This window comes from Ovis canadensis, chromosome 12 (genome assembly GCF_042477335.2).
Source record: "Ovis canadensis isolate MfBH-ARS-UI-01 breed Bighorn chromosome 12, ARS-UI_OviCan_v2, whole genome shotgun sequence".
Taxonomy (NCBI): Eukaryota; Metazoa; Chordata; class Mammalia; order Artiodactyla; family Bovidae; genus Ovis; species Ovis canadensis.
In genome coordinates this window covers 54,108,117-54,128,869 of record NC_091256.1, presented here as the reverse complement: position 1 = coordinate 54,128,869, position 20,753 = coordinate 54,108,117, and the positions used below count along the sequence as shown (strand labels likewise).

General features: G+C 39.5%; 2 protein-coding genes across 7 annotated transcripts in view; one reads left to right on the top strand and one right to left on the bottom strand.

Moving 5' to 3' along the window:
- NMNAT1 (nicotinamide nucleotide adenylyltransferase 1) overlaps nt 1-20,753 on the top strand; it is a 57,300-nt gene that overhangs the window by 14,693 nt on the left and 21,854 nt on the right. The window contains exons 2-3 of one of the 3 annotated variants that reach the window (XM_069545733.1): nt 11,524-11,689; nt 12,819-12,947. The gene's annotated coding sequence lies outside the window, so the exon portion shown is untranslated. Of the gene's footprint in view, nt 1-11,367; nt 12,340-12,818; nt 12,948-20,753 lie in introns of those variants that run through there. The other 2 variants (XM_069545731.1, XM_069545732.1) reach the window with 2 other exon arrangements.
- Nucleotides 237-12,855, bottom strand: LZIC (leucine zipper and CTNNBIP1 domain containing). 4 transcript variants are annotated; one of them, XM_069545736.1, is made up of 8 exons: nt 11,946-12,855; nt 11,172-11,330; nt 7,818-7,926; nt 6,158-6,293; nt 5,492-5,590; nt 2,431-2,526; nt 2,054-2,135; nt 237-1,562 (listed from the first exon to the last, which is right to left on the bottom strand). In XM_069545736.1, the coding sequence occupies exons 3-8, from the start codon at nt 7,916-7,918 to the stop codon at nt 1,504-1,506; spliced, it is 573 nt and encodes a 190-aa protein (XP_069401837.1). In that variant the 5' UTR covers nt 7,919-7,926; nt 11,172-11,330; nt 11,946-12,855; the 3' UTR covers nt 237-1,503. The 4 variants fall into 4 exon arrangements, with proteins under 4 accessions (XP_069401837.1, XP_069401836.1, XP_069401839.1 ...); XM_069545735.1 differs by having other exon boundaries at nt 11,866-11,978; XM_069545738.1 differs by having other exon boundaries at nt 11,672-11,964.

The window sequence follows — 20,753 nt, the reverse complement described above, 5'->3', positions numbered from 1 at the left end:
GATTGCTGGAGGAGTGAGTAACTGCTTAGTAAGGATGGGGCTCCCTTGGGGGTGATGAAAATGTTCTGGACTAGATAATGGTGATCACCACACAGCACTGTGAGTGTACTCAATTGTACGCTTTAAAATGGTGAATTTTATGTCATGTGAATTTCACTTTGGTTAAAAAGAACACACAGAATAATGAAATGATGATGACTGACCGCAAAGCCCTAAACAAATAGCAGGTAATCTGCTTTTCCTTAGTTTGTCACAATTTAATGAGTTTTGGATCATCATAAACCAATACATAAAAAATTACCCATTACAAGTTCCATATAAGGCATTAATATAGCTGAGTTCCCCTAATTTGTCCAGTTGGCAGAGCACCTAGATTTTACAGTATATAAGAAGCTTTAAACATTTTAAGAATGTTTTTCATTTTAAAAAGAAAAAGAATACTGAGAAAAACATGTAAGAATATAAAGTGGCCAGAGCCTGGGAAACAAGCTGACGTACATACGTATGTGAAAATCCACATATTTGAGTGTGCAGAGAGACTAAACACTCAGGAGCGAGAAACTGGCTACTCCTTGGAACTTATTTTGTGTTTCTCCAAAAACTGAAGAGTAAATAGTAGTTTACAGTCACCACCCTCTGGGTGGTGAGGTCACACACAGGGAGGGCCTCGAGCTGCCACTTCCAATTGCTTCCCTGGTGAAACAACACAGGAGGTTAAGTCACCTCAGGAGACTCGCAACAGGGCTCCCATTGTTCCAAGCTCAAAACTCAGAGACACAATGGGCACCATTCATACTGAGAGGTTACAGGCTGGAGAATAGTCCCTCAGTGACAACTTATTGGGACACTGAATTTTCATAAACACAGACTTGTACAAATACGTCTTAATTATTTTTTAAAAGTAGCACAAAATAAACAAATAAAACTCAATGGACATTACACTGACAGGACACCCAAGTCTTATCCCCAGCTCTGTCTCTAATAAGACTACAAACAAGTCACTTGCTCTTTCTGAGCCTCATTTTCCTTGTATGTAACATGAAAATGATTTCTAAGATCACATAGAACTCTAAAATGCTATGAACATATATGAGGTCTATTGATGTTGCTACATTATTTACTCCAACAAATGGGGATAAATTATGAGCAGAAAAGAACTGTCACTTCACATCTTTTCATTTACTATCAGCACTTAAGAGCAGAGAGGTTTAATAAAAACAGGCAGAGACACTGTTTTCTCTTTAACAGACAAACTATAATGAACAAGGTTCATGAGGCCTTCCATCCCAACAAGGCCAGAATGACTGAAGTGTGTATCCCTACACAAAGCACAATGACGAAGGGCATAAACAAAAGCAATGAGTACGTTTTTCTGTCACCTTTTCTTAGGTTATGTATACATTTCATGAATCTCTTGACTTCTCTGCCATAACTCAAACTCCCCAGAGGAAAAATACCATTTACAATAAGAATGTGATCAATCTCCCAAGCTTTCACACCATATCATTTTTTCGTTTTTTCAACCTCAAAACTTGCCAGAGCAAGAACTTTGTCTCCAGAGCCTAAGGAGAAAGACACATAATAAACAAAGATGTCATTTCAAATGCATTTACAGTTCCAGGTAAAGAAAGGAAAACCTATCACATTGATACTAAAATAGGAAATAAAATGAGCTTCTATTATTGGTGCATTATCCCTAAACCTTCCCACTGCCATCCCAATTTCCTTCCCTTGCACAAACAGCTCAGCTACACAGGCAATTTATTGGTTACAGACACTTTAATTCAGGTATGAAATAGAACCTATAAAATCTTAATTTACTTTTATATTTACATTTAGCTTACAAATGTTTTTAAAACATTAAGCTATACTAACTTGATTATTTTTATTTAAAAAGTATTGGGAAATAAACCCATTAAAAGAGGTTTATAGAGAAAATAATTCTGGTTTCATTGCTAACTCAAGAAAAGACCATCATTTTATCTCACCCACACCATCTGTCAATCTGAAGCAATAATTTACGTCCAGCTTTCAGAAATACAAGAGTACTCACCAAGGTCTGTAGAGACTTTCTCAAATTGGCTGAGAATAGCACCTGCATTTGCTGACAAGAAGTTCTCATCATCTGCAGTCAGCTAAACAAACAAGACAAAGCCCAAAGGACTGAGTTCAGATGTTAACAAGTGGTTCTAGGAACCACTGTTAAGAATGTCATAGGACCACAAACTAAATTACAGATCAAGAAGCTATATACTAGGGACTTCCCTGGCGGTCCAGTGGTTAAAGACTCCACGCTTCCACTGCAGGGGGCACAGGTTCTAGCTCCAGGAACTAAGATCCCGCAAGCCAAGAAACCAGCAGGGGCGGGGGTTCTATATCAAACACTTCCCACATTTTCCTTATACCTAATATTCAATTAAATACAGATACCTTCTCTCCAAGTTTCCTGAGAGCTGTAAGTATCTCCACTTTCTGTTGAGTATACAGGTCTCTTTCCAGCTTTCCTACCATGAGATCTCTATCCATCTATAACAGATGAATGTGAAGCATATGGTATTTAAGTTAAAAACATTCTTTGCATAAAATCAAGCTTTTTAGATCTACTTCTTTAAGAAAAGATCCTTTACTGATTAATATTATAAAAAAACTATAGAAACAATTCAAGGTAAACATGATAGGAATGTTCTCACACAGTTCTAATATTTCTTGGTACTAATCATCACCATGGTCTTAGTTACAAACTCTACTAAGGAATTAATAGGTCAACAGCTTCCTTTAAAGAGGAGCTACCTCTAAGAACTCCATTTCATTACACTGAAGCATGGTGTACAGGCCTGAAAGAGACAACTGGTTACAGGTCCCCCGGAACTTCGATTAAATATCACCTCTACCACCAGAAACATGGACAGCATGTACTATGCCTTGGTATTATTCTATGTACATAGAAACTGCATTAGTAATAGTGCACATACACATATTACTCCATTTAAACCGCATAACAACCAGAAGACGTATCATTACTGCCTTTTTACAAATGGGGAAACAGCAAAAGAGACCGAAGAAGAGAACTCCGCCAACATCACATATGTCCATAGTAGAACAGGGGTACAAATTCAGCTGATCTGTCCCAAGTCCATGCTCTTAATCACTAGGCTATTAAATTACCAATGGCTGCATTTTTCACAGAACTAGAACAAATAACTTCAAGCTTTGTATGGAAATACAAAAAACCTCGAATAGCCAAAGCAATCTTGAGAAAGAAGAATGGAGCTGGAGGAATCAACTTGCCTGACTTCAGGCTCTACTACAAAGCCACAGTCATCAAGACAGTATGGTACTGGCACAAAGACAGACATATAGATCAATGGAACAAAATAGAAAGCCTAGAGATAAATCCACACACATATGGACACCTTATCTTTGACAAAGGAGGCAAGAATATACAATGGAGTAAAGACAATCTCTTTAACAAGTGGTGCTGGGAAAACTGGTCAACCACTTGTAAAAGAATGAAACTAGATCACTTTCTAACACCGCACACAAAAATAAACTCAAAATGGATTAAAGATCTAAATGTAAGATCAGAAACTATAAAACTCCTAGAGGAGAACATAGGCAAAACACTCTCAGACATAAATCACAGCAGGATCCTCTATGATCCACCTCCCAGAATTCTGGAAATAAAAGCAAAAATAAACAAATGGGATCTAATTAAAATTAAAAGCTTCTGCACAACAAAGGAAAATATAAGCAAGGTGAAAAGACAGCCATCTGAATGGGAGAAAATAATAGCAAATGAAGCAACTGACAAACAACTAATCTCAAAAATATACAAGCAACTTCTGCAGCTCAACTCCAGAAAAATAAACGACCCAATCAAAAAATGGGCCAAAGAACTAAATAGACATTTCTCCAAAGAAGACATACGGATGGCTAACAAACACATGAAAAGATGCTCAACATCACTCATTATTAGAGAAATGCAAATCAAAACCACAATGAGGTACCACTTCACACCAGTCAGAATGGCTGCGATCCAAAAATCTGCAAGCAATAAATGCTGGAGAGGGTGTGGAGAAAAGGGAACCCTCCTACACTGTTGGTAGGAATGCAAACTAGTACAGCCACTATGGAGAACAGTGTGGAGATTCCTTAAAAAATTGCAAATAGAACTACCTTATGACCCAGCAATCCCACTTCTGGGCATACACACCGAGGAAACCAGAATTGAAAGAGACACATGTACCCCAATGTTCATCGCAGCACTGTTTATAATAGCCAGGACATGGAAACAACCTAGATGTCCATCAGCAGATGAATGGATAAGAAAGCTGTGGTACATATACACAATGGAGTATTACTCAGCCGTTAAAAAGAATTCATTTGAATCAGTTCTGATGAGATGGATGAAACTGGAGCCGATTATACAGAGTGAAGTAAGCCAGAAAGAAAAACACCAATACAGTATACTAACACATATATATGGAATTTAGGAAGATGGCAATGATGACCCTGTATGCAAGACAGGGAAAGAGACACAGATGTGTATAATGGACTTTTGGACTCAGAGGGAGAGGGAGAGGGTGGGATGATTTGGGAGAATGACATTCTAACATGTATACTATCATGTGAATTGAATCGCCAGTCTATGTCTGACGCAGGATGCAGCATGCTTGGGGCTGGTGCATGGGGATGACCCAGAAAGATGTTCTGGGGAGGGAGGTGGGAGGGGGGTTCATGTTTGGGAATGCATGTAAGAATTAAAGATTTTAAAATTTAAAAAATAAAAAACTAAAAATTAAAAAAAAAAAATAAATAAATAAATTACCAATGGCTGCATATAACTTATTAACATCTTAATTATATTCATGACTATAAACAGACTTCTTCAAGTATCAGGTTTACAAGGATGTTTGAAATTCTTAGATAGGGAAGGCCACACACGCATAAGCACTGGTGCTGCTAATGAATGCTAGATGGGATTTCAATTCAGAGCTCCAGAATTAAATAGTAAAACTTTAAACGTGGCGTCTTGGTAGAGGCAGTCAGTACCAATTTCAACTGCCATATGCTGTTTAAACCTCTGTATTTGTTATCAATAAAGGATTAATTTTATCAGGAAACTGTGGGTTGTAGCTCTAAAATCAACTGACCAATTTTTTAAAATAAGACTACTTTTTAGAGCGGTTTTAGGTTCACAGTTAATTGAGCAAAAGGTACAGAGATTCCTCATACATCCCTTGCCTCCCCCACTCATGCACAGTCGCCCCGTTATAAACATCCCCTATCAGAGTGTATATTTGTTCCAACTGATGAACAAACACTGACACATCATAATCACCCACAGTCTATACTTTACATTAGGGTTCACTCTTGCTGTTGTACATTTTCAACTGACCAAGTTTTAAACTTCAGAACATCACACTGAGCAAATTCTTGGGCTGAGAAAAGAAATACACAAAGTGATTAGCTCAACTGAAAGAAACTTTACCTCTGCTAACCTTGTCCGAAGCTGACCTGGTTGTTTCTTTGCAAATAATCTGATGACCTCTGGGGTTTTAAAGGCCTGGCTGATAGCTGCCTGAATAGCCTAGAAATACAAGAAGGTTTAAAAAAAAAAAAGTTCAACAAATCAAATATTACAATATTTGACTGATGGGTCTTCAATTTTTAATAGGTCTTCTTTGTTCATCAAATACTGTTACAACTTTAATTTCCATTTGCTATTTCCATGCAAGTCACTGGAGTAAAACAAACAACTAGATGAAGATCTGGAAGCAAATGCTGTTTTATCCATCAGTAGCACTCTTGCCTGGAGAATCCCATGGACGGAGGAGCCTGGTAGGCTGCAGTCCATGGGGTCGCTGGGAGTCGGATATGACTGAGCGACTTCACTTTCACTTTTCACTTTTATGCACTGGAGAAGGAAATGGCAACCCACTCCAATGTTCTTGCCTGGAGAATCCCAGGAACGGGGGAGCCTGGTAGGCTGCCGTCTCTGGGGTCGCACAGAGTCGGACACGACTGAAGTGACTTAGCAGACATTCCTCCAGAAGTTAAGCCCTCAACAGGGTATATTTTCTATTAATATTTTAAATATATTTACTGAGAAAACAAACAACAAATTGTGTCATCAATGTAAGTAAATTATGCTTACCAGTTGCATTCCACTTAGTTCATCGACCAAAGTCATATTTCCGGACATAATTTTCTTCAGTGAATCATTAAATTCACTTAGTTGCTCCAGAGTTTCCTTTTTGGTTTCTTCATATTCATCTGTATCAAGTTCCTCTCTGAAGTATAATGGACATAATACCAAAAAATATAGAGTTTCAAGAGAAGACAAAAAAAAATCAGTATTTATACACCAAGGTTTCAAATACATATATATATATACAAAAAATATGTTGGTGGAAAAAAGGCTGAAAGGAAATATATCAAAAATACATCTAATGGATATGTTCAGATACTACTGTGGGCATTATCCTGCAACACTGATAACCTTGTTGTTTTTTTTGTTTGTTTGTTTTTTTTACCAAAGTGAGGCATGCTTAACAAACTATATAACTTCCTTTTAGACAGTCTCTGAATCAATGGTATAACCTTAGGTATAACCTTAGTTAAATATAAGATATTTAACTAGCCAAGACTCAGTTTATTTATAAGCTGCAGATGATAGTACCTTCCTTGCATTAAATATGAAAAGTTCTTGGTATAAAATAGGTATTTAATAAATAGCCATAATTATCATCATCATCATTGTTCAGTCACTAACTCATGTCCAACTCTTTGCAACCCCATGGACTGCAGCATGCCAGGCTTCCCTGTCCTTCACCATCTCCCAGAGTTTGCTCAAACTCATATCTACTGAGTTGGTGATACCATCCAATCATCTCACCCTCTGCTTCCCTCTTCTTCTCCCACTCTTAATCTTTCTCAACATCAGGGTCTCTTCCAATGAGTTGGCTCTTCCCATCAGGTGACCAAAGTATTAGAGCTTCAGCTACACAGCATCAGTCCTTTCAGTAAATATTCAGGGTTGATTTTCTTTAGGATTGACTGGTTTGATCTCCTACTGTCGGAGAGCCAGAGAACGTCATTTCCATACAGGTGCTGAGGGAGTTTCGTTACCTACTCTGTGATTCCCTATCAGGGAAAAGGCTAGCTGAAGATTTTTCTGGGTGAGGAAGCTCATCCACTATCACCACCACCAGCACAACTGTTCTCTAGCCCACCCGCCCCTTCAGAGCCATCAAAATATTAATGGTGGATAAAATTTTATGTACTTTGAAATACAACAACAATGCACCACTTGCCATCTGGGGACTCCAAACAAGCCATTTAATAAACATTTGCTTTGGGCCAAGCATTAAGTCAGTCTCTTCATCTGTAATGTTTACAACAATCTTCAAGGTTATTAAAAAGGCAATGAGCAATCTTAGACCTTTGAGCAGTTAATGGTGAGAGCACACACCAGAAAGTTCAAGTAATACTTTTTCAGTTTGATACAAGGCAGGGCTACTTTAAATACTGAAGACAAGATGGGTGTTATTATTTCCATTTCACACTTGGGGAAACGGAAACTCAAGGTGGTTAAGCATTTTGCCCAAGTTCACACTCACTTTGTAATTAAGCTAAAGACTTGCTCTTTAACTCTAAAACCTATACTGAATTTAGTTGTCCAGCAGACAAAGCACTGTGAAGAACATTACAGGGGAAATCAGAATCACACATAGGACTGCACACACAGAGCTTATAATCTAACTATAGAGAAAAACGCCATTTTACAGCATAGCAGTATACAATTATACTATTACCTGCATTCCTCCAGATCTTGTAATTGCTGCATTAGTCTATCCAACTGTTCTTCTAAATTCTGCTTTAGTTTGCTTGTCTCTGTCTTTCCTCTGGAAGCCATTTTAATCTCTAAGGAGAACAATAAACCCACATGCAGTACTGGTTATTTGAAATGATTCAATATAGCAGTGTAATTTAAACTAGATTATACTCTTTCTGAGCTACAGGTGTGGGGAAGATAGCTGTGCAAAGAAACAGAAAAGTTTAAATTCATATAAACACCCCCACAAAAATGCCTGGCAGTCTTAATTGACTTGACAAATTAATCAGAAGTTTTAACTATTGATCTATCTTACTAAACAAATTTGATAGATGAAAAGACAGCTTCATAAGGAAACAGATCAGGTGTGCCTCTGCTCCACAAGATTCATTTTAACATCCTTTTTCATTCTTAGTAAGTACACTCCAGGACTCAGAATTCTCCTAGTGTTATCTTGTTGACCTTTGTGTACATTTACCTAATGACTTGTAGGCATGAACAACTTTTGATATGAATTTCTTCTCTGGAAATGTGCCCATTTTTCTATGGGATTATCTTTCTCTTACTGATTCATATAATATGGATATACAGTCTTTTGTTTTTATGTTGCAAATATTACCTCTTATCTCCTAATTTAAAATTTTACCTATGGTGTTTTTTGTTATGGTAAATTATTATTTTTAATGGCCAAACCTATCCTCTCTATGTCTTCTTAGTTTTGTGTCCCATGAAAGCAGGCTCTAACCCTACAAGATTTTCAAATATATACTATTTTGGTTTTGGGGGGGGGGAGGGGCAGAGGGGTCTGTGCCACAGAATTTGCAAGATCTTAGTTCTCCAACCAGGGATTGAACCTGAGCCCTGGCAGTGAAAGCACTGAGTCCTAAGCACTGGGCCACCAGGAATTCCAAAAAATATACTATTTTGTATTGTAAGACTTTTATAGATATTTTTTTACATTGAGCTCTTTAAGCATCCACAGTTTTTTGTTGTTGTTGTTAGTGCTGTGAAATAGGGATCTTTAATTTTCTTTCAAATGGATAACTAACTGCCCCAAAACTGTTCTACTGGTATTTATTTATGCTACCTTTGAGATTCAATAGAAACAGACTCTGTTTCATTGACAATATTCTGGTCCTAAGGCATTACTTTGCTATTTATTACAGCTTTAAAGTTTGTGTATACAGATGACTGATAAGGAGTTACTTTTATTATTGTGGGTTTTTTCCTCCAAATTCTTGGCTATTCTTGTACATTTTCTCTTATAAATAAATTTAAGAATCAGTTTGACAACTAGTTCCCAAAATTCAACTGAAATTTTGACAAGAGTTACATTAAAATTAATATCGATAAAACCTGAATCCTTGAAATTTGAATCTTTCAATTAAGCAATATATCTCTCCAATTACCTAGGCTTTCTTTCATGGTCTTTAGTTAAAAAAAAAAAAAAGCATTACTCACAAAGGCTTTGAACACTGGCTGTTCTTAGACATTTTGTATTTTTTGTTAATATTGGAAATAGTGGTTTTGTTATTACAGTTTCTCTATTTTTTTTTTAAATATTTATTTATTTGGCTGTGCCAGGTCTTTGTTGCAGCATGTGAGATCTTAGTTGCAGCCTGTGAGATCTAGTTCCCTAATCAGGGATTGAATTCAGAGCCTTTGCATTGTGAGTACAATCTTAGCCACTGGACCACCAAGGAAGTCCCTGTTATTACAATTTCTGATTATTGCTAAGGTATAGGAAAGCTCCTGATTTGGTGTATTGATATTGCATGCATTTACCTTAACATTTATAGTGTTTGAGTTTTTCCATTTACAGAAATTACACTCACATTCCCTTTAGGAAACATTAATATTAGGTATATTCATCAAAACTTAAATCCTAGGGTAAATTTTTGGTTTCCCTGGTGGCTCAGCTGGTAAAGAATCAATCCTTGGGAAGATCCACTGGAGAAGGGAACAGCTACCCACTCCAGTATTTTGGCCAGGAGAATTCTATGGACTCTATAGTCCATGGGGTCGAAAAGAGTTGGACAAGACTGAGCAACTTTCACTTTCTTTCTTTCAGGGTAACTTTTGAAAGCACTTAAAATTTTCCTACACTTAATCATTTCCAAGTGATTCCACATGTGGAACTTTAATGAAGGAGATTCCTTATATGATATTCAAAACAGGATACAGTCAGTGAAAAGCTAGACTTACTACTGCATATTTTTTTACTGTATTTTAAAAAATTGGCTGAAATCATCTACAATCATGAATATGTAAACATAAATGAACTACATTATAGCCAGAAGTGTAATTTATTATAGCTTAGTTCATGTATAATAGGTTAGCCAGAAAGTAATTTACTGTAACTATGTCTCATGTATAATTTCTCCTGGAAATACACATTGAAATTTTATTTTAAATCTGTTGAATTTTTCAGTGTAAGTCAAGGGAAACCTAATGTAAAATAAAGTGTCTTTTCAGGCTTAATTTCCTACAGTCTAACCACACTGGACTACTCACTGTTTCAAAGCATATCATGCACTTTCATCTTTCTCTTTTGAGCCTGTTTGTTTGTTTTTTTTTTTCTATTTATCAAGGCCAAATCATTCATTCTTCAAGGTCAAATTTCGCCTTCTCCATACTGCCTTCCTTGGTTCCCTCCCAGTCACTCGATTGTGACTTATTTGAGAATAAGGGTTTTACATTTTCTTTACACACCACCAACTAGCACAATGCTGGGCAGACAGAAAGTACTGGATAAACAAACGAATAAAAGTAAACGAATAATGAGAATTGACTGCTTTATCCACTGCATTCTACATCTTAGTCTCTATTAAGCACTATATCTGACGAATTATATGTGATTTCATTATAGCTTGTGGTTTGTCTTCCTCTCCAGACTGTAAACTGCGAGCAGAAAATTGAGTCTGAATCCTTTCTTAGAGTCTTCAGCACTTAATACAAACTAGATAGTCAATAACTGAATGAACTGTATAAAGGCACTAAGTGAAAGGAAAGTGAAGTCGCTCAGTCGTGTCCGGCTCTTTGCGACCCCATGGACTGTAGCCTGCCAGGCTCCTTTGTCCATGGGATTTTCCAGGCAATAGTACTGGAGTGGATTGCCATTTCCTTCTCCAGGTAAGGGTATTTTAAAACAATTTCAGGGAAGATAGAAACTCTTTAAAAACCCTACCCTGATGCTACATTATTTGAGATTTAGCTCAGAAAGATTAACTCGCGGGCACCACCTAGTATCCAATAAAGGTGGTGCACCTTTTACCAAAACTACAAAATACTCTCAAAAATTAATCTGGAGACGAAGTTACTCATTCACGCTCACCTGTCTCTTAGTACTCTTAACTCTGCTCAGTGCTGACCGGCCTCAATTGGCATAAACCTCCAATTCTTGAAGTTCCAAGCGTCTTAAACTTGAGGAAAGCGAAACTTCTCATCAGGACTAAACAGGCTCAGAGTTCAAACCACCTAGGGGTGGAGTTGTCTGGGAAAAAGGAAACGATTAACGAGTGGTTTTATTTACTATATATAAACGTGGCCTAAAGCAGTCCCGAAAATTCCACTTAGGCAGCCAGAGAATATAACAAAACCTCTCTTTCGAGGAAGACTTCAAATGGGCGGTAGGGGGTTGGAGGAAGGGGGAGAAACCCATTTTCTCTCGACTGTGTCTCCGACAGTCGTTCTCAGGTTTTTCTGAAGTCAAGAGGGGTGACAAAGGAGAACCCCGCACCCGGACCTGCCTTGAGGGAAGCTGTCCAACCCAGAAGCACGGAAACAGTCAAGGTGGAGCGCACAAGTTTTCCTGCCTGGAAATGAGCAGCGGACCTCAAGCATTCGGACGCGGTAAGGAAGCAGCTCCGGTCACAGCCCCAAATCCCACTTCCCACCGGAGAACTTGAAGCTCCCACATTTGGGCCCTGCGGCGGCGGGCTCGACTAGGCCCGGCTGCCACCAGAGGTCGCCGGGAATCCGCTGTCCCCAAAACTCTTCCGCTCGTCCCAGACCAGAAATCAAACTACCTCCTCAGGGCTCTCGAGGTCCCCTCTCCACCTCCGCCTACCCGAAGGTTCCAGAGTTAGGAGCCAGGGGCCCCGCCTACCTGAGCTCGGCGGAAGCTTGCCGGAGAAGCACTTCACTCAGACGCACGCACATCCGGTTTCCCGGAGCCAATGTGGGTGTGGCCGTGGGTGTTACCCTCATTTGTGTTCGGGCTGCGGAGCGTCTCCCGGAGGATTCGGGCCGCTCTGCCCTGAAAACGTGGTGAGGCCGTGGTGAAGCCGTGGTAAGTCCCCACACCTAGCCGTTGAGAATCTGTCTCTGGCCGAGGCAGCCCAGGATTCCTTTTTAAAGCCGCCAACATAGACGAGTCCAAGATGTTAGGCTCTTTGAGGGTCAAATACAACTGTCCCTGAAGCGAGATCACATTCAACTTTGGGACAAGGAGTCTTGCCCCTTCATTTTTTCAGCTTCTCTCCGTGGAACCAAAACCCTTGGTAAATTTCCCTTTGGCCTTTGGAACAGGTGACTTAACTCTGAAAAAAAACCTAAATTCTTTCCTAGAAGCTTCTTGGGCTTGGTGGAAGCGAGGTGGAAGCGAGGTGGAAGCTTGGGCGCTTCTCTTTTTTCTGAACTGCTTCTTTCCAAATCTGTAAAAGACCAGATCCACCTTCCTGGTAGCGGTTTGATACTCACTCTTTTTGAGAAGACTATTAGCTGTTGGCACCATTCTTAAAAGTTACTCAGAAATTAAGTGAAAACCGTCCTCAGATGTTCGCAGCCCATATCCTTGAAGTTATTAGTCCACAGGACAACATCAAGGTTTACGGAGAAATTGTTTCTCCGGTTTTGTCTTTAAAAATAATTGTTTCTATCACTCAGGATAAACTTCCAAGATTACCATAGAACTCCACCAAAATGAATTATCTGTCCGATCATAGAATTTCTTGCTTATCACAGTAAGTTGTCTTTTCAGGGTTACAGTTTGTATGTGAAACCACTGTTCCAAGTTCAACTTAGGAAAGACTGTTGACACACAAGTTGGAATGGTTCCAATAGCCTACTTTGCAAAACGCTTTGGATTCACAGAACTTCCGTTGTAAAAGTAAGTAAGTGTTATATTAATAAAATTAGCTCTAATTTTTGATATGTGAATATGGGTGGAAGTGTCAACGTTTGGGAATGATATGGATCTCCCAGTGGCAAATAATTAGGGTCAGTGCCACAGAAAACAAAATTGGGGAATATACGCCTTTTATCTTTTGACGATGTTGCTGAATAAACATCTCCCTGTGTTTGTACCCTAATTTTGATGATGATAATAAGATGTTCTATTTAGGCATTTGTGTTGGTTTTAGTGTGTGTAATTTTAGAAGCAGTGAAGGAAAGGCCTCTCCATATGTGCATTGTATTAATATTTGCCTGCTCTTTCATGGTGACTTAATCTGATTCAGAGGCTCTGTGTTGAGAGTTTTCTTACGTACTTTGGGTTCTTGTTTAGTTAGTGGGTAATGAAAAAGTATTTCTAGTGCATAGGCAAGATAAATTGGTTTAGGATCCACTTCTCAAACAAAAATAGAATCCAAGCCTGGAGGGAGGTTGGGAAGAGAGGAGAAGAAATTGGAAAAAGGAATGAACGTTAAATAGGTCATCACAGGAGAGACCGTTGGGGAATGTAACCTCAGAACTGGGAGTCATAACTGGAAAACCAGATAGATACTATCTGGCAGCTGGAGGAGTTTAGGACACTTCAACTTGGACTTGGGATGAGAGTCCAGAGAGCTCTCCAGCTAGGTAAGGAAAATGCAGGGTCAGATGAAACTTAAGTGGCTAACAAGAAGTACCATGAGCCAAAGGCACTCTGAACACATGGGCCTCTTTTAAATGTCTGCCAGTAGATAATGTACCATTGTAAGTCTGTGTAGTGGTTAAGAGCATGAACTTTCAGAGTCAAGGTTGTTACACAAACTGAGATCTTGAGCAAGTTGATCAGCCTCTTGCAGCTTCAGTTTCCTCATCTGCTAAAAAAGAGATGACAGGGGACTTTCCTGGTGGTCCAGTGGTTAAGACTACACTTGTACTGCAGGGGGCATGTGTTTGATCCCTGGTCAGGGAACTAAGATCCCACATGCCTTCCCCCGCCAAAAAAAGGAGGGGATAATAATAGTACCTACTTCATTGGAATGTTATAAGTATCACATCATTGTTGTTGTTATTTAGTCACTAACGCAGTCCGACTCATTGCGATCCCTTGAACTGCAGCTTCTCTGTTCATCCCTATCTCCCTGAGTTTGTTCAGACTCATGTCCATAGAGGCAGTGATGTCATCCAACCATCTCATCCTCTGTTGCCCCCTTCTCCTCTTGCCCTCAATATTTCCCAGCATCAGGGTATTTTCCAGTGAATCAGCTCTTCACATCAGGAGGCCAAAGTATTGGAGCTTCAGCTTCAGCATCAGTCCTTCCAATGAATATTCAGGGTTGATTTCCTTTAGGATTGACTGATTTGATCTCCTTGTTGTCCAAGGGACTCTCAAGAATCTTCTCCAACACCAGTTTGAAAGTGTCATTTCTACGGTCCTCAGACTTCTTTATGGTCCAACTCTGACATCCATACAGGACTACTGAAAAAATCATAGCTTTGACTATATGGACCTTTGCCATCAAAGTGATGTCTCTGCTTAGTATCTTGCTTGGTACACAGGAAGAATTCAATGGATGTTACTGATATATTTATCACCATCATTACATAACCATAATTGGAGATAAATATATAGATATATTTGTCTGCACTGGGTCTGCATTGCTGCATGTGTAGCTAGTGTGGCTAGCACGGGCTACTCTTCATTGTAATGTGCAGGCTTCTCATTGCAGTGACTTCTTTTGCTGCAGAGCATGGGCTTTTGGGCAATTGACTTCAGTAGCTGTGGTACACAGCTGCCCTGAGGAATGTGGAATCTTCCCAGAGCAGAGATCAAACCTGTGTCCCCTGCTTTGGCAAGTGGATTCTTAACCACTGGATAACCGGGAAAGTCCCCAGTAGTTCCATATTAACTTTTAAAAATTATAGGAAAGTAGAAAAAGAAAGAGAATTCTTCATGGAATTTTTTGACGTTTTCCCCATGAAATGTTTTAACTATGACATATGTAATTAGGAATCCCATTTTTACATATCTTTATTTTTACAGTAAGTAGAATATAAAGACTAATGATATATTAAATATAGCCAAGGTTTCAGATTAGCTGAGCATTTAGAAATTCAGTGTTCCATTCAATTCAATTAGTATTTAGAAAGTTTTCACTGTCAGGATTTAACAGCTGTGAAAAAAGTAGTGGAAAGACTAACTTTAAATTTCAATTTCTTTAAATTTTAAATGGAGTGTAGTAGGTATCAAACATCAAATTTTTTTTTCTTATAGTAAATTTAATGAGTGTGATGCTTAATGTTTTATTTTCTGAAACTTCCTCTAACATTCTCCCAGAAAGTTGCTTCTAGGTGCACATACCCAACATTTTGCTTCAGAGACATTATACCCCTGGATCCCAGGTCCCACATGTGTGATGTACGTGTCTGACTCTGTGACCCCACGGTTTGGCCCACCAGGCTCCTCTGTCCATGGCATTCTCCAGACAAGAATGCTCCTCATTTCCTCCAATAGGGGATCTTCTTGACCCAGGGATCGAATCAGTGTCTTCTGCGTCCCCTACATTGGCAGATGGATTCTTTACCAGTGTGCCACCTGAGAAGCCCAGGTCCCAGATGAAGAACTACTAAAATAAAGCATCCCCCCACAGTGTTGCTCAGACGTTTTCCACTCCAAACGAATATGGTTAATATCAGAAAGTGTTGCCAGTCTGTGAGAGAGTACTGCTGCTAGTGGCTGTTCAAAGTATGAGGGGGCTAAAAAAAAGGCAGTTTTAAAACTGTGTAATTTTCACCTGTATCAGAAAGAGCATAATTTATATTTCATAAGATATGAGTAACATCAAATAAATGTTGTTTAATGAATTTAAGTCTGGTAAAACAAGATTTGGTTTCGGAGGAAATGATACAACCATAAAAGCAAATGAAAATTCGAAAAGGAATGAATTCAGTCTTTTGTAGAGCTGTGGATGGACTTGGAATCTGTCATACAGAATGAAGTAAGTCAAAAAGAGAAAAACAAATATCATATATTAATGCATAGATACGTAATCTAGAAAAATGGTATAGATAAACCTATTTAGAGGGCCGGAATAGAGATGCAGATGCAGAGAGCAGACATTGGATATGAGGTGAGGAAGGGGCGGGTGGGATGAGTTGTGAGAATCGTGCTGACCTATATACACTGCCATGTATAAAATAGAGCCCCGCAAAAAGCAGCTGTAGAGCACAGGGAGCTTAGCCGAGGTCTCTGTGGCGACCTAGAAGGGTGGGTTGCTGGAGGTGGGAGGGAGGCTCAAGAGGAAGCAGAATATGTATACGTGTAGCTGATTCACTTTGTTGTACAGCAGAAACTAACACAACATTGTAAAGCCATTATACTCCAATTAAAAAATGTATATACATGTAGATTCTTTTACTGTTTGAGCTGTCAGGGAAGCCCTAAAGAATCTGCCTGCAATGCAGGAGATGTAGGTTCAATCCCTGGGTCAGGAAGATCCGTCCCCTGGAGAATGGAAAAGCAACCCACCCCAGTATTCTTGCCTGGAGAATTCCACCAACAGAGAAGCCTGACAGGCTATAGTCCATGGGGTCACAGAGTCGGACACAACTGAGCGAGTAACACTTTCACTGTTCATGTAGATAGATTTTAAAATATAATAATAATAATAATAAAAGGAACTAAAGAGAAAAGCAAGTGAAGATTCAGTTTTGTAGGTTGTGGATTAAAGTGCTACTTTAATGCTTATCAATTAAGAAATAGAACTTCATTTTCTGGAGTTATGTTCAGAATGTTGCATAATTTTAAGACACAAAAGTATTAAGCAGCCTTGGTCTTAAGGAGCAGCCTCTTGTATTTAGAAAGAGTCAGTTAAATTTTTTCAGCTAGAGAAAAATGGCTGGATTCTGAATGTACTTTGACGATGGAGCCCTTGAGATTTCCTAATGGGGTATGAGGAGATTTTGGATGATTTGAGGTACTTGACTTTAGCAACTGGAAGGGCTGGAGTTGTCATCAGCTCAGATCTTCAAGTAGATCAGATTTGGGGGTCGGAAAAGTGAAAGTGAAAGTCACTCAGTTGTGTCCAACTCTTTGCGACCCCATGGACTGGGAGTGGGTTCCCTTCCCCAGGGGATCTTCCTAACCCAGGGATAGAACCCAGGTCTCCCACATTGCAGGTAGATTCTTTACCAACTGAGCTATCAGGGAAGCCCAGGGGCAAGATAGTTCAGAAAAAAAAAGAGAAACTTCTGATAAAAATCTTGAGGTAAATTGACATTTGACGTTTATTTGACATGTTAATAAGATCTAAGGAATGTAAAAAGGCTGTTAAAAGTGAAAGTGTTAGTTGCTCAGTCGTGTCCGACTCTTTGGGATCCCATGGACTGTATCCCGCCAGGCTCCTCTGTCTATGGGATTTCCCAGGCAAGAATACTGGTGTAAGTAGCCATTCCCTCCTCCAGGGGATCTTCCTGACCCAGGGACTGAACCTGGGTCTCCTTATTGCAGGCAGATTCTTTACCATCTGAGTCACCAGGGAAGCGCATGTTATTTTTAAATAGTTTCTGTTAATCATAGTAAGAGAACTACTTAAGGGGATTTCACTGTCAACATACGAGTTACTCGAGTTTCTAATTCCTAAGTTTTAGTGCAATGTTTGGAACGTGGAAGGTGCTCAGTAGGTGTTGGTGTGGAGAATGGATAGTGTGTTGAGGTGGAGGTACCACCTGAACAGAGAAGCAGATGGAAAGCAGTCATTCCCATTTGTGAAGGTCTGTGTCTGTCATCAATGTGCTTGAAGATGTATGTATTAAACTTGTTCCTTCTGGGACTTCCTGGGCAGTCCAGTGACTAAGATTCCACACTCCCAGTGAAGTCCCAGAAGGAACAAGAACTTAGATCCCACACGCCTCAACTAAAGATCGCAAATGCTGCAACTAAAGAAAAAAATCCCACAGCTAAGACCTGGTGCAGCCAAATAAAAAAATACATAAATAAATATATTTTTAAATGAACTGATTTCTTCTGCCAAGAAATACTCTTCTTTTTCCGCAAGAAACAGCATTTTCTCCCCATCCCAAAGACTTTAGAGCATCTATGAGTGGCTAGCTCCTTCTTAAAACCCCTTAGAATCTATGAATACATACAGAACAAGCCAGGATACAGGGTAGCATGGCAGGTCAGTTGGCTGTTTTCTCTAGAGAGCAGTTTACTATCATGATGCAAGAAATTGGTGTCACCCAGGTGGAGGAGTTCATGATGATTTTTACTCTAAAAGTTCCCACTGCACCTTTAAAGAAGCCATAGATTAACCTTGTTCAAATATACAGTCTGGATCACTGTGTTCTTTTGAAATTAGACCCCTTGTTCATTACTAAGATTTTTATTTTTATTTTTCCTTCTCTGTACTTATTTTTATCACAGTCATCCAGTAGATGCTACTAGCTTTACTGAAACAGAATAAAGGAGGTTTAGGAAGTCCAAGTGATGTTCTTAAGAATATCTAATAGGAGATCCTTATTGAGGCTGAATTTGGTTGTGATGTCATCCCAGTGATTTTGGTTGAACTGTTCATCTTTATCCATCATCAGTGCTCATAAAACTGTCACCTGACAGCTTTCTTGCTAATGACTGGTCTTGACGTGCTTCCTGTTGTCATGGCTCTGATGTTCTACTGACCACTTCATCTAGGAGTAGCAGGGTGAAGATGGTCATATGTGCTTGCTTGCAGCTGTTAGGTGACAAGGCTCCTGGAAAAGATTCAACCTGCTAAAGATACCTGTCTAAAGCAGGGGACCAGCAGGGCTCAAATGCTAGCTTCAGACTGTTGGTTTAGCATCTGGCCTTGGACAGATCACGCTGGACAGCCAAGTCAGTCCCAGGCTTGAGAAAAGCACTGTAAGATAAAAAATGGGATCTAATTAAACGGAGCAGAAATAATGTGAGAAAGATGACTTTTTATTTTTTCTAATGTAGACCATTTTTAAGGTCTTTATTGAATTTGTTACAATATTGCTTCTGTTTTATGTTTTGGTTTTTGACCCCAAGGCATATGGAATATTAGCTTCCTGACCAAGGATCAAACCCACAGCCCCTGCTTTGGAAGGAAAAGGGTTAACCGCTGGACTGCCAGAAAAGGATTGCTTTTATATTCCATTCTAACCCTCTCCATTTTTGGGGGCCATTCTGCCTTCGGAATCTTAGTCCTTGACCAGGAATTGAACCTGTGCCCACTGCAGTGGGAGCATGGAGTCTTAACCACCGGACCACCAGGGACATCCCAGGGAAGGATGGCTTTTTATATCCCATTCTAAGCCTCTCCTTTTTTTTTGGCCATGCTGCCTGCAGGATCTTAGTCCTTGACCAGGAATTGAACCTGTGCTCCCTGCAATGGAAGCACGGAGTCTTAACCACTGGACCGCCAGGGAAATCACTCTCCACTTTTATGTGCTTCTTGGAGCACCTGCTTTAAGAGGAACTAGGGCTTCCCCTTGTAACGTAGCAGGTTGACCATAAGTTTCCACTTGTGGGAAAACCTGAGCAAACTTTTTGGCCAACCTATAACAATTCTAGCTGAGCATTTACTTCCCTTGAAGGACTGGCACACCTTTGACAGGGATAGGTTACTCTGGAAGTTTGTGATTACCTGTAGAAACCAAGCTGCTCACTGAGAGCAGCGCAGACAAGTAGTACAGTTCAGGAGTGGTTTTTGCCTGTATTGGGGAAGAAAAGAGCACTGTGAGGAATTACTTGTCTTATAATTGCAACACATATTTTAAATGTTTTTGCTGAAAGGATTTTTAAAAAGGCACCAATTTAGCAAGAGATGGAAGGCTTGCTGCTTAATGTGCCAACCCAGTTCCACTGTTGATTAATGTCTTAACTTTTTTTGTATGTATAGTTCTGGTAAAGTGGAATTCACCCTCCAAAAAGAAAAATCTCTCATGGAGTTTTTAAACTTCCCTGGTGAAATGTTTTAACTGTGACATGTGTCTAATTAGGAGGTCTGTCTCTCCATCTTTATTCTTTCAAAAGGTTTGTTTTTAAAATATTTTGGCTGTGGTGGGTCTAATTGCTGCCCTTAGGTTTTCTTTAGTTGTGGCAGGTAGGGGCTACTCTTCATTGTGGTACCCGAGCTGCTCGTTGCAGTGGCTTCTCTTGTTGCAGAACACGGGCTCTAGGCACACAGGCTTCAGTAGTTGCAGAGCACGGGCTCAGTGGTTGCAGCTCATGGAATTAGTTGCTCTGCAGCATGTGGGATCTTCCCAGACCAGGGATCGCACAGGTGTCCCCTGCATTGCAAGGCGGATTCTTAACCACTGGACCACCAGGGAAGCCTCCATCTCTATTTTTTTAGTTTGAGGTAGAAAATAAATGTTGAAGACTAAAAGTGCATTGTATACAGCCAAGCTTTCAGATTAAGATGAGCCTTTAGAAATTCAATATTTAAAAACGTACACAGTCGGTTGCCAAAAATGTTAACACTATGGTGCAGACTCCCTCAATGAAGGATCCCACACCAAATACAGAAAACATCCTCTTTAGTGCCTGTGGGACCGGTTCCATCCGAATAAGCAGCACGGTAAAACCTAAAAAGATGGCAGAACAGCATCAGTTTACTGGGTTGAATTGCCTCAGAAATATTCTTTTTTTTTAGATTTTATTAAAATATAGTTAATTTATAATGTGTTAATTTCTGCTGTGCAGCCAAGTGATTCAGTGGTACACATTCTTTTTTATATGCTTTTCCATTATGGTGTTTCACAG

Coding starts and splice junctions, on each gene's coding strand:
- LZIC (XM_069545736.1), bottom strand. CDS start 7,918: ATGGCTTCCAGAGGAAAGACAGAGACAAGCAAACTAAAGCAGAATTTA. Junction 6,294..7,817: donor CAAGATCTGGAGGAATGCAG/GTAATAGTATAA, acceptor ATTATACTTCAG/AGAGGAACTTGATACAGATG. Junction 5,591..6,157: donor AACTAAGTGGAATGCAACTG/GTAAGCATAATT, acceptor TTGTATTTCTAG/GCTATTCAGGCAGCTATCAG.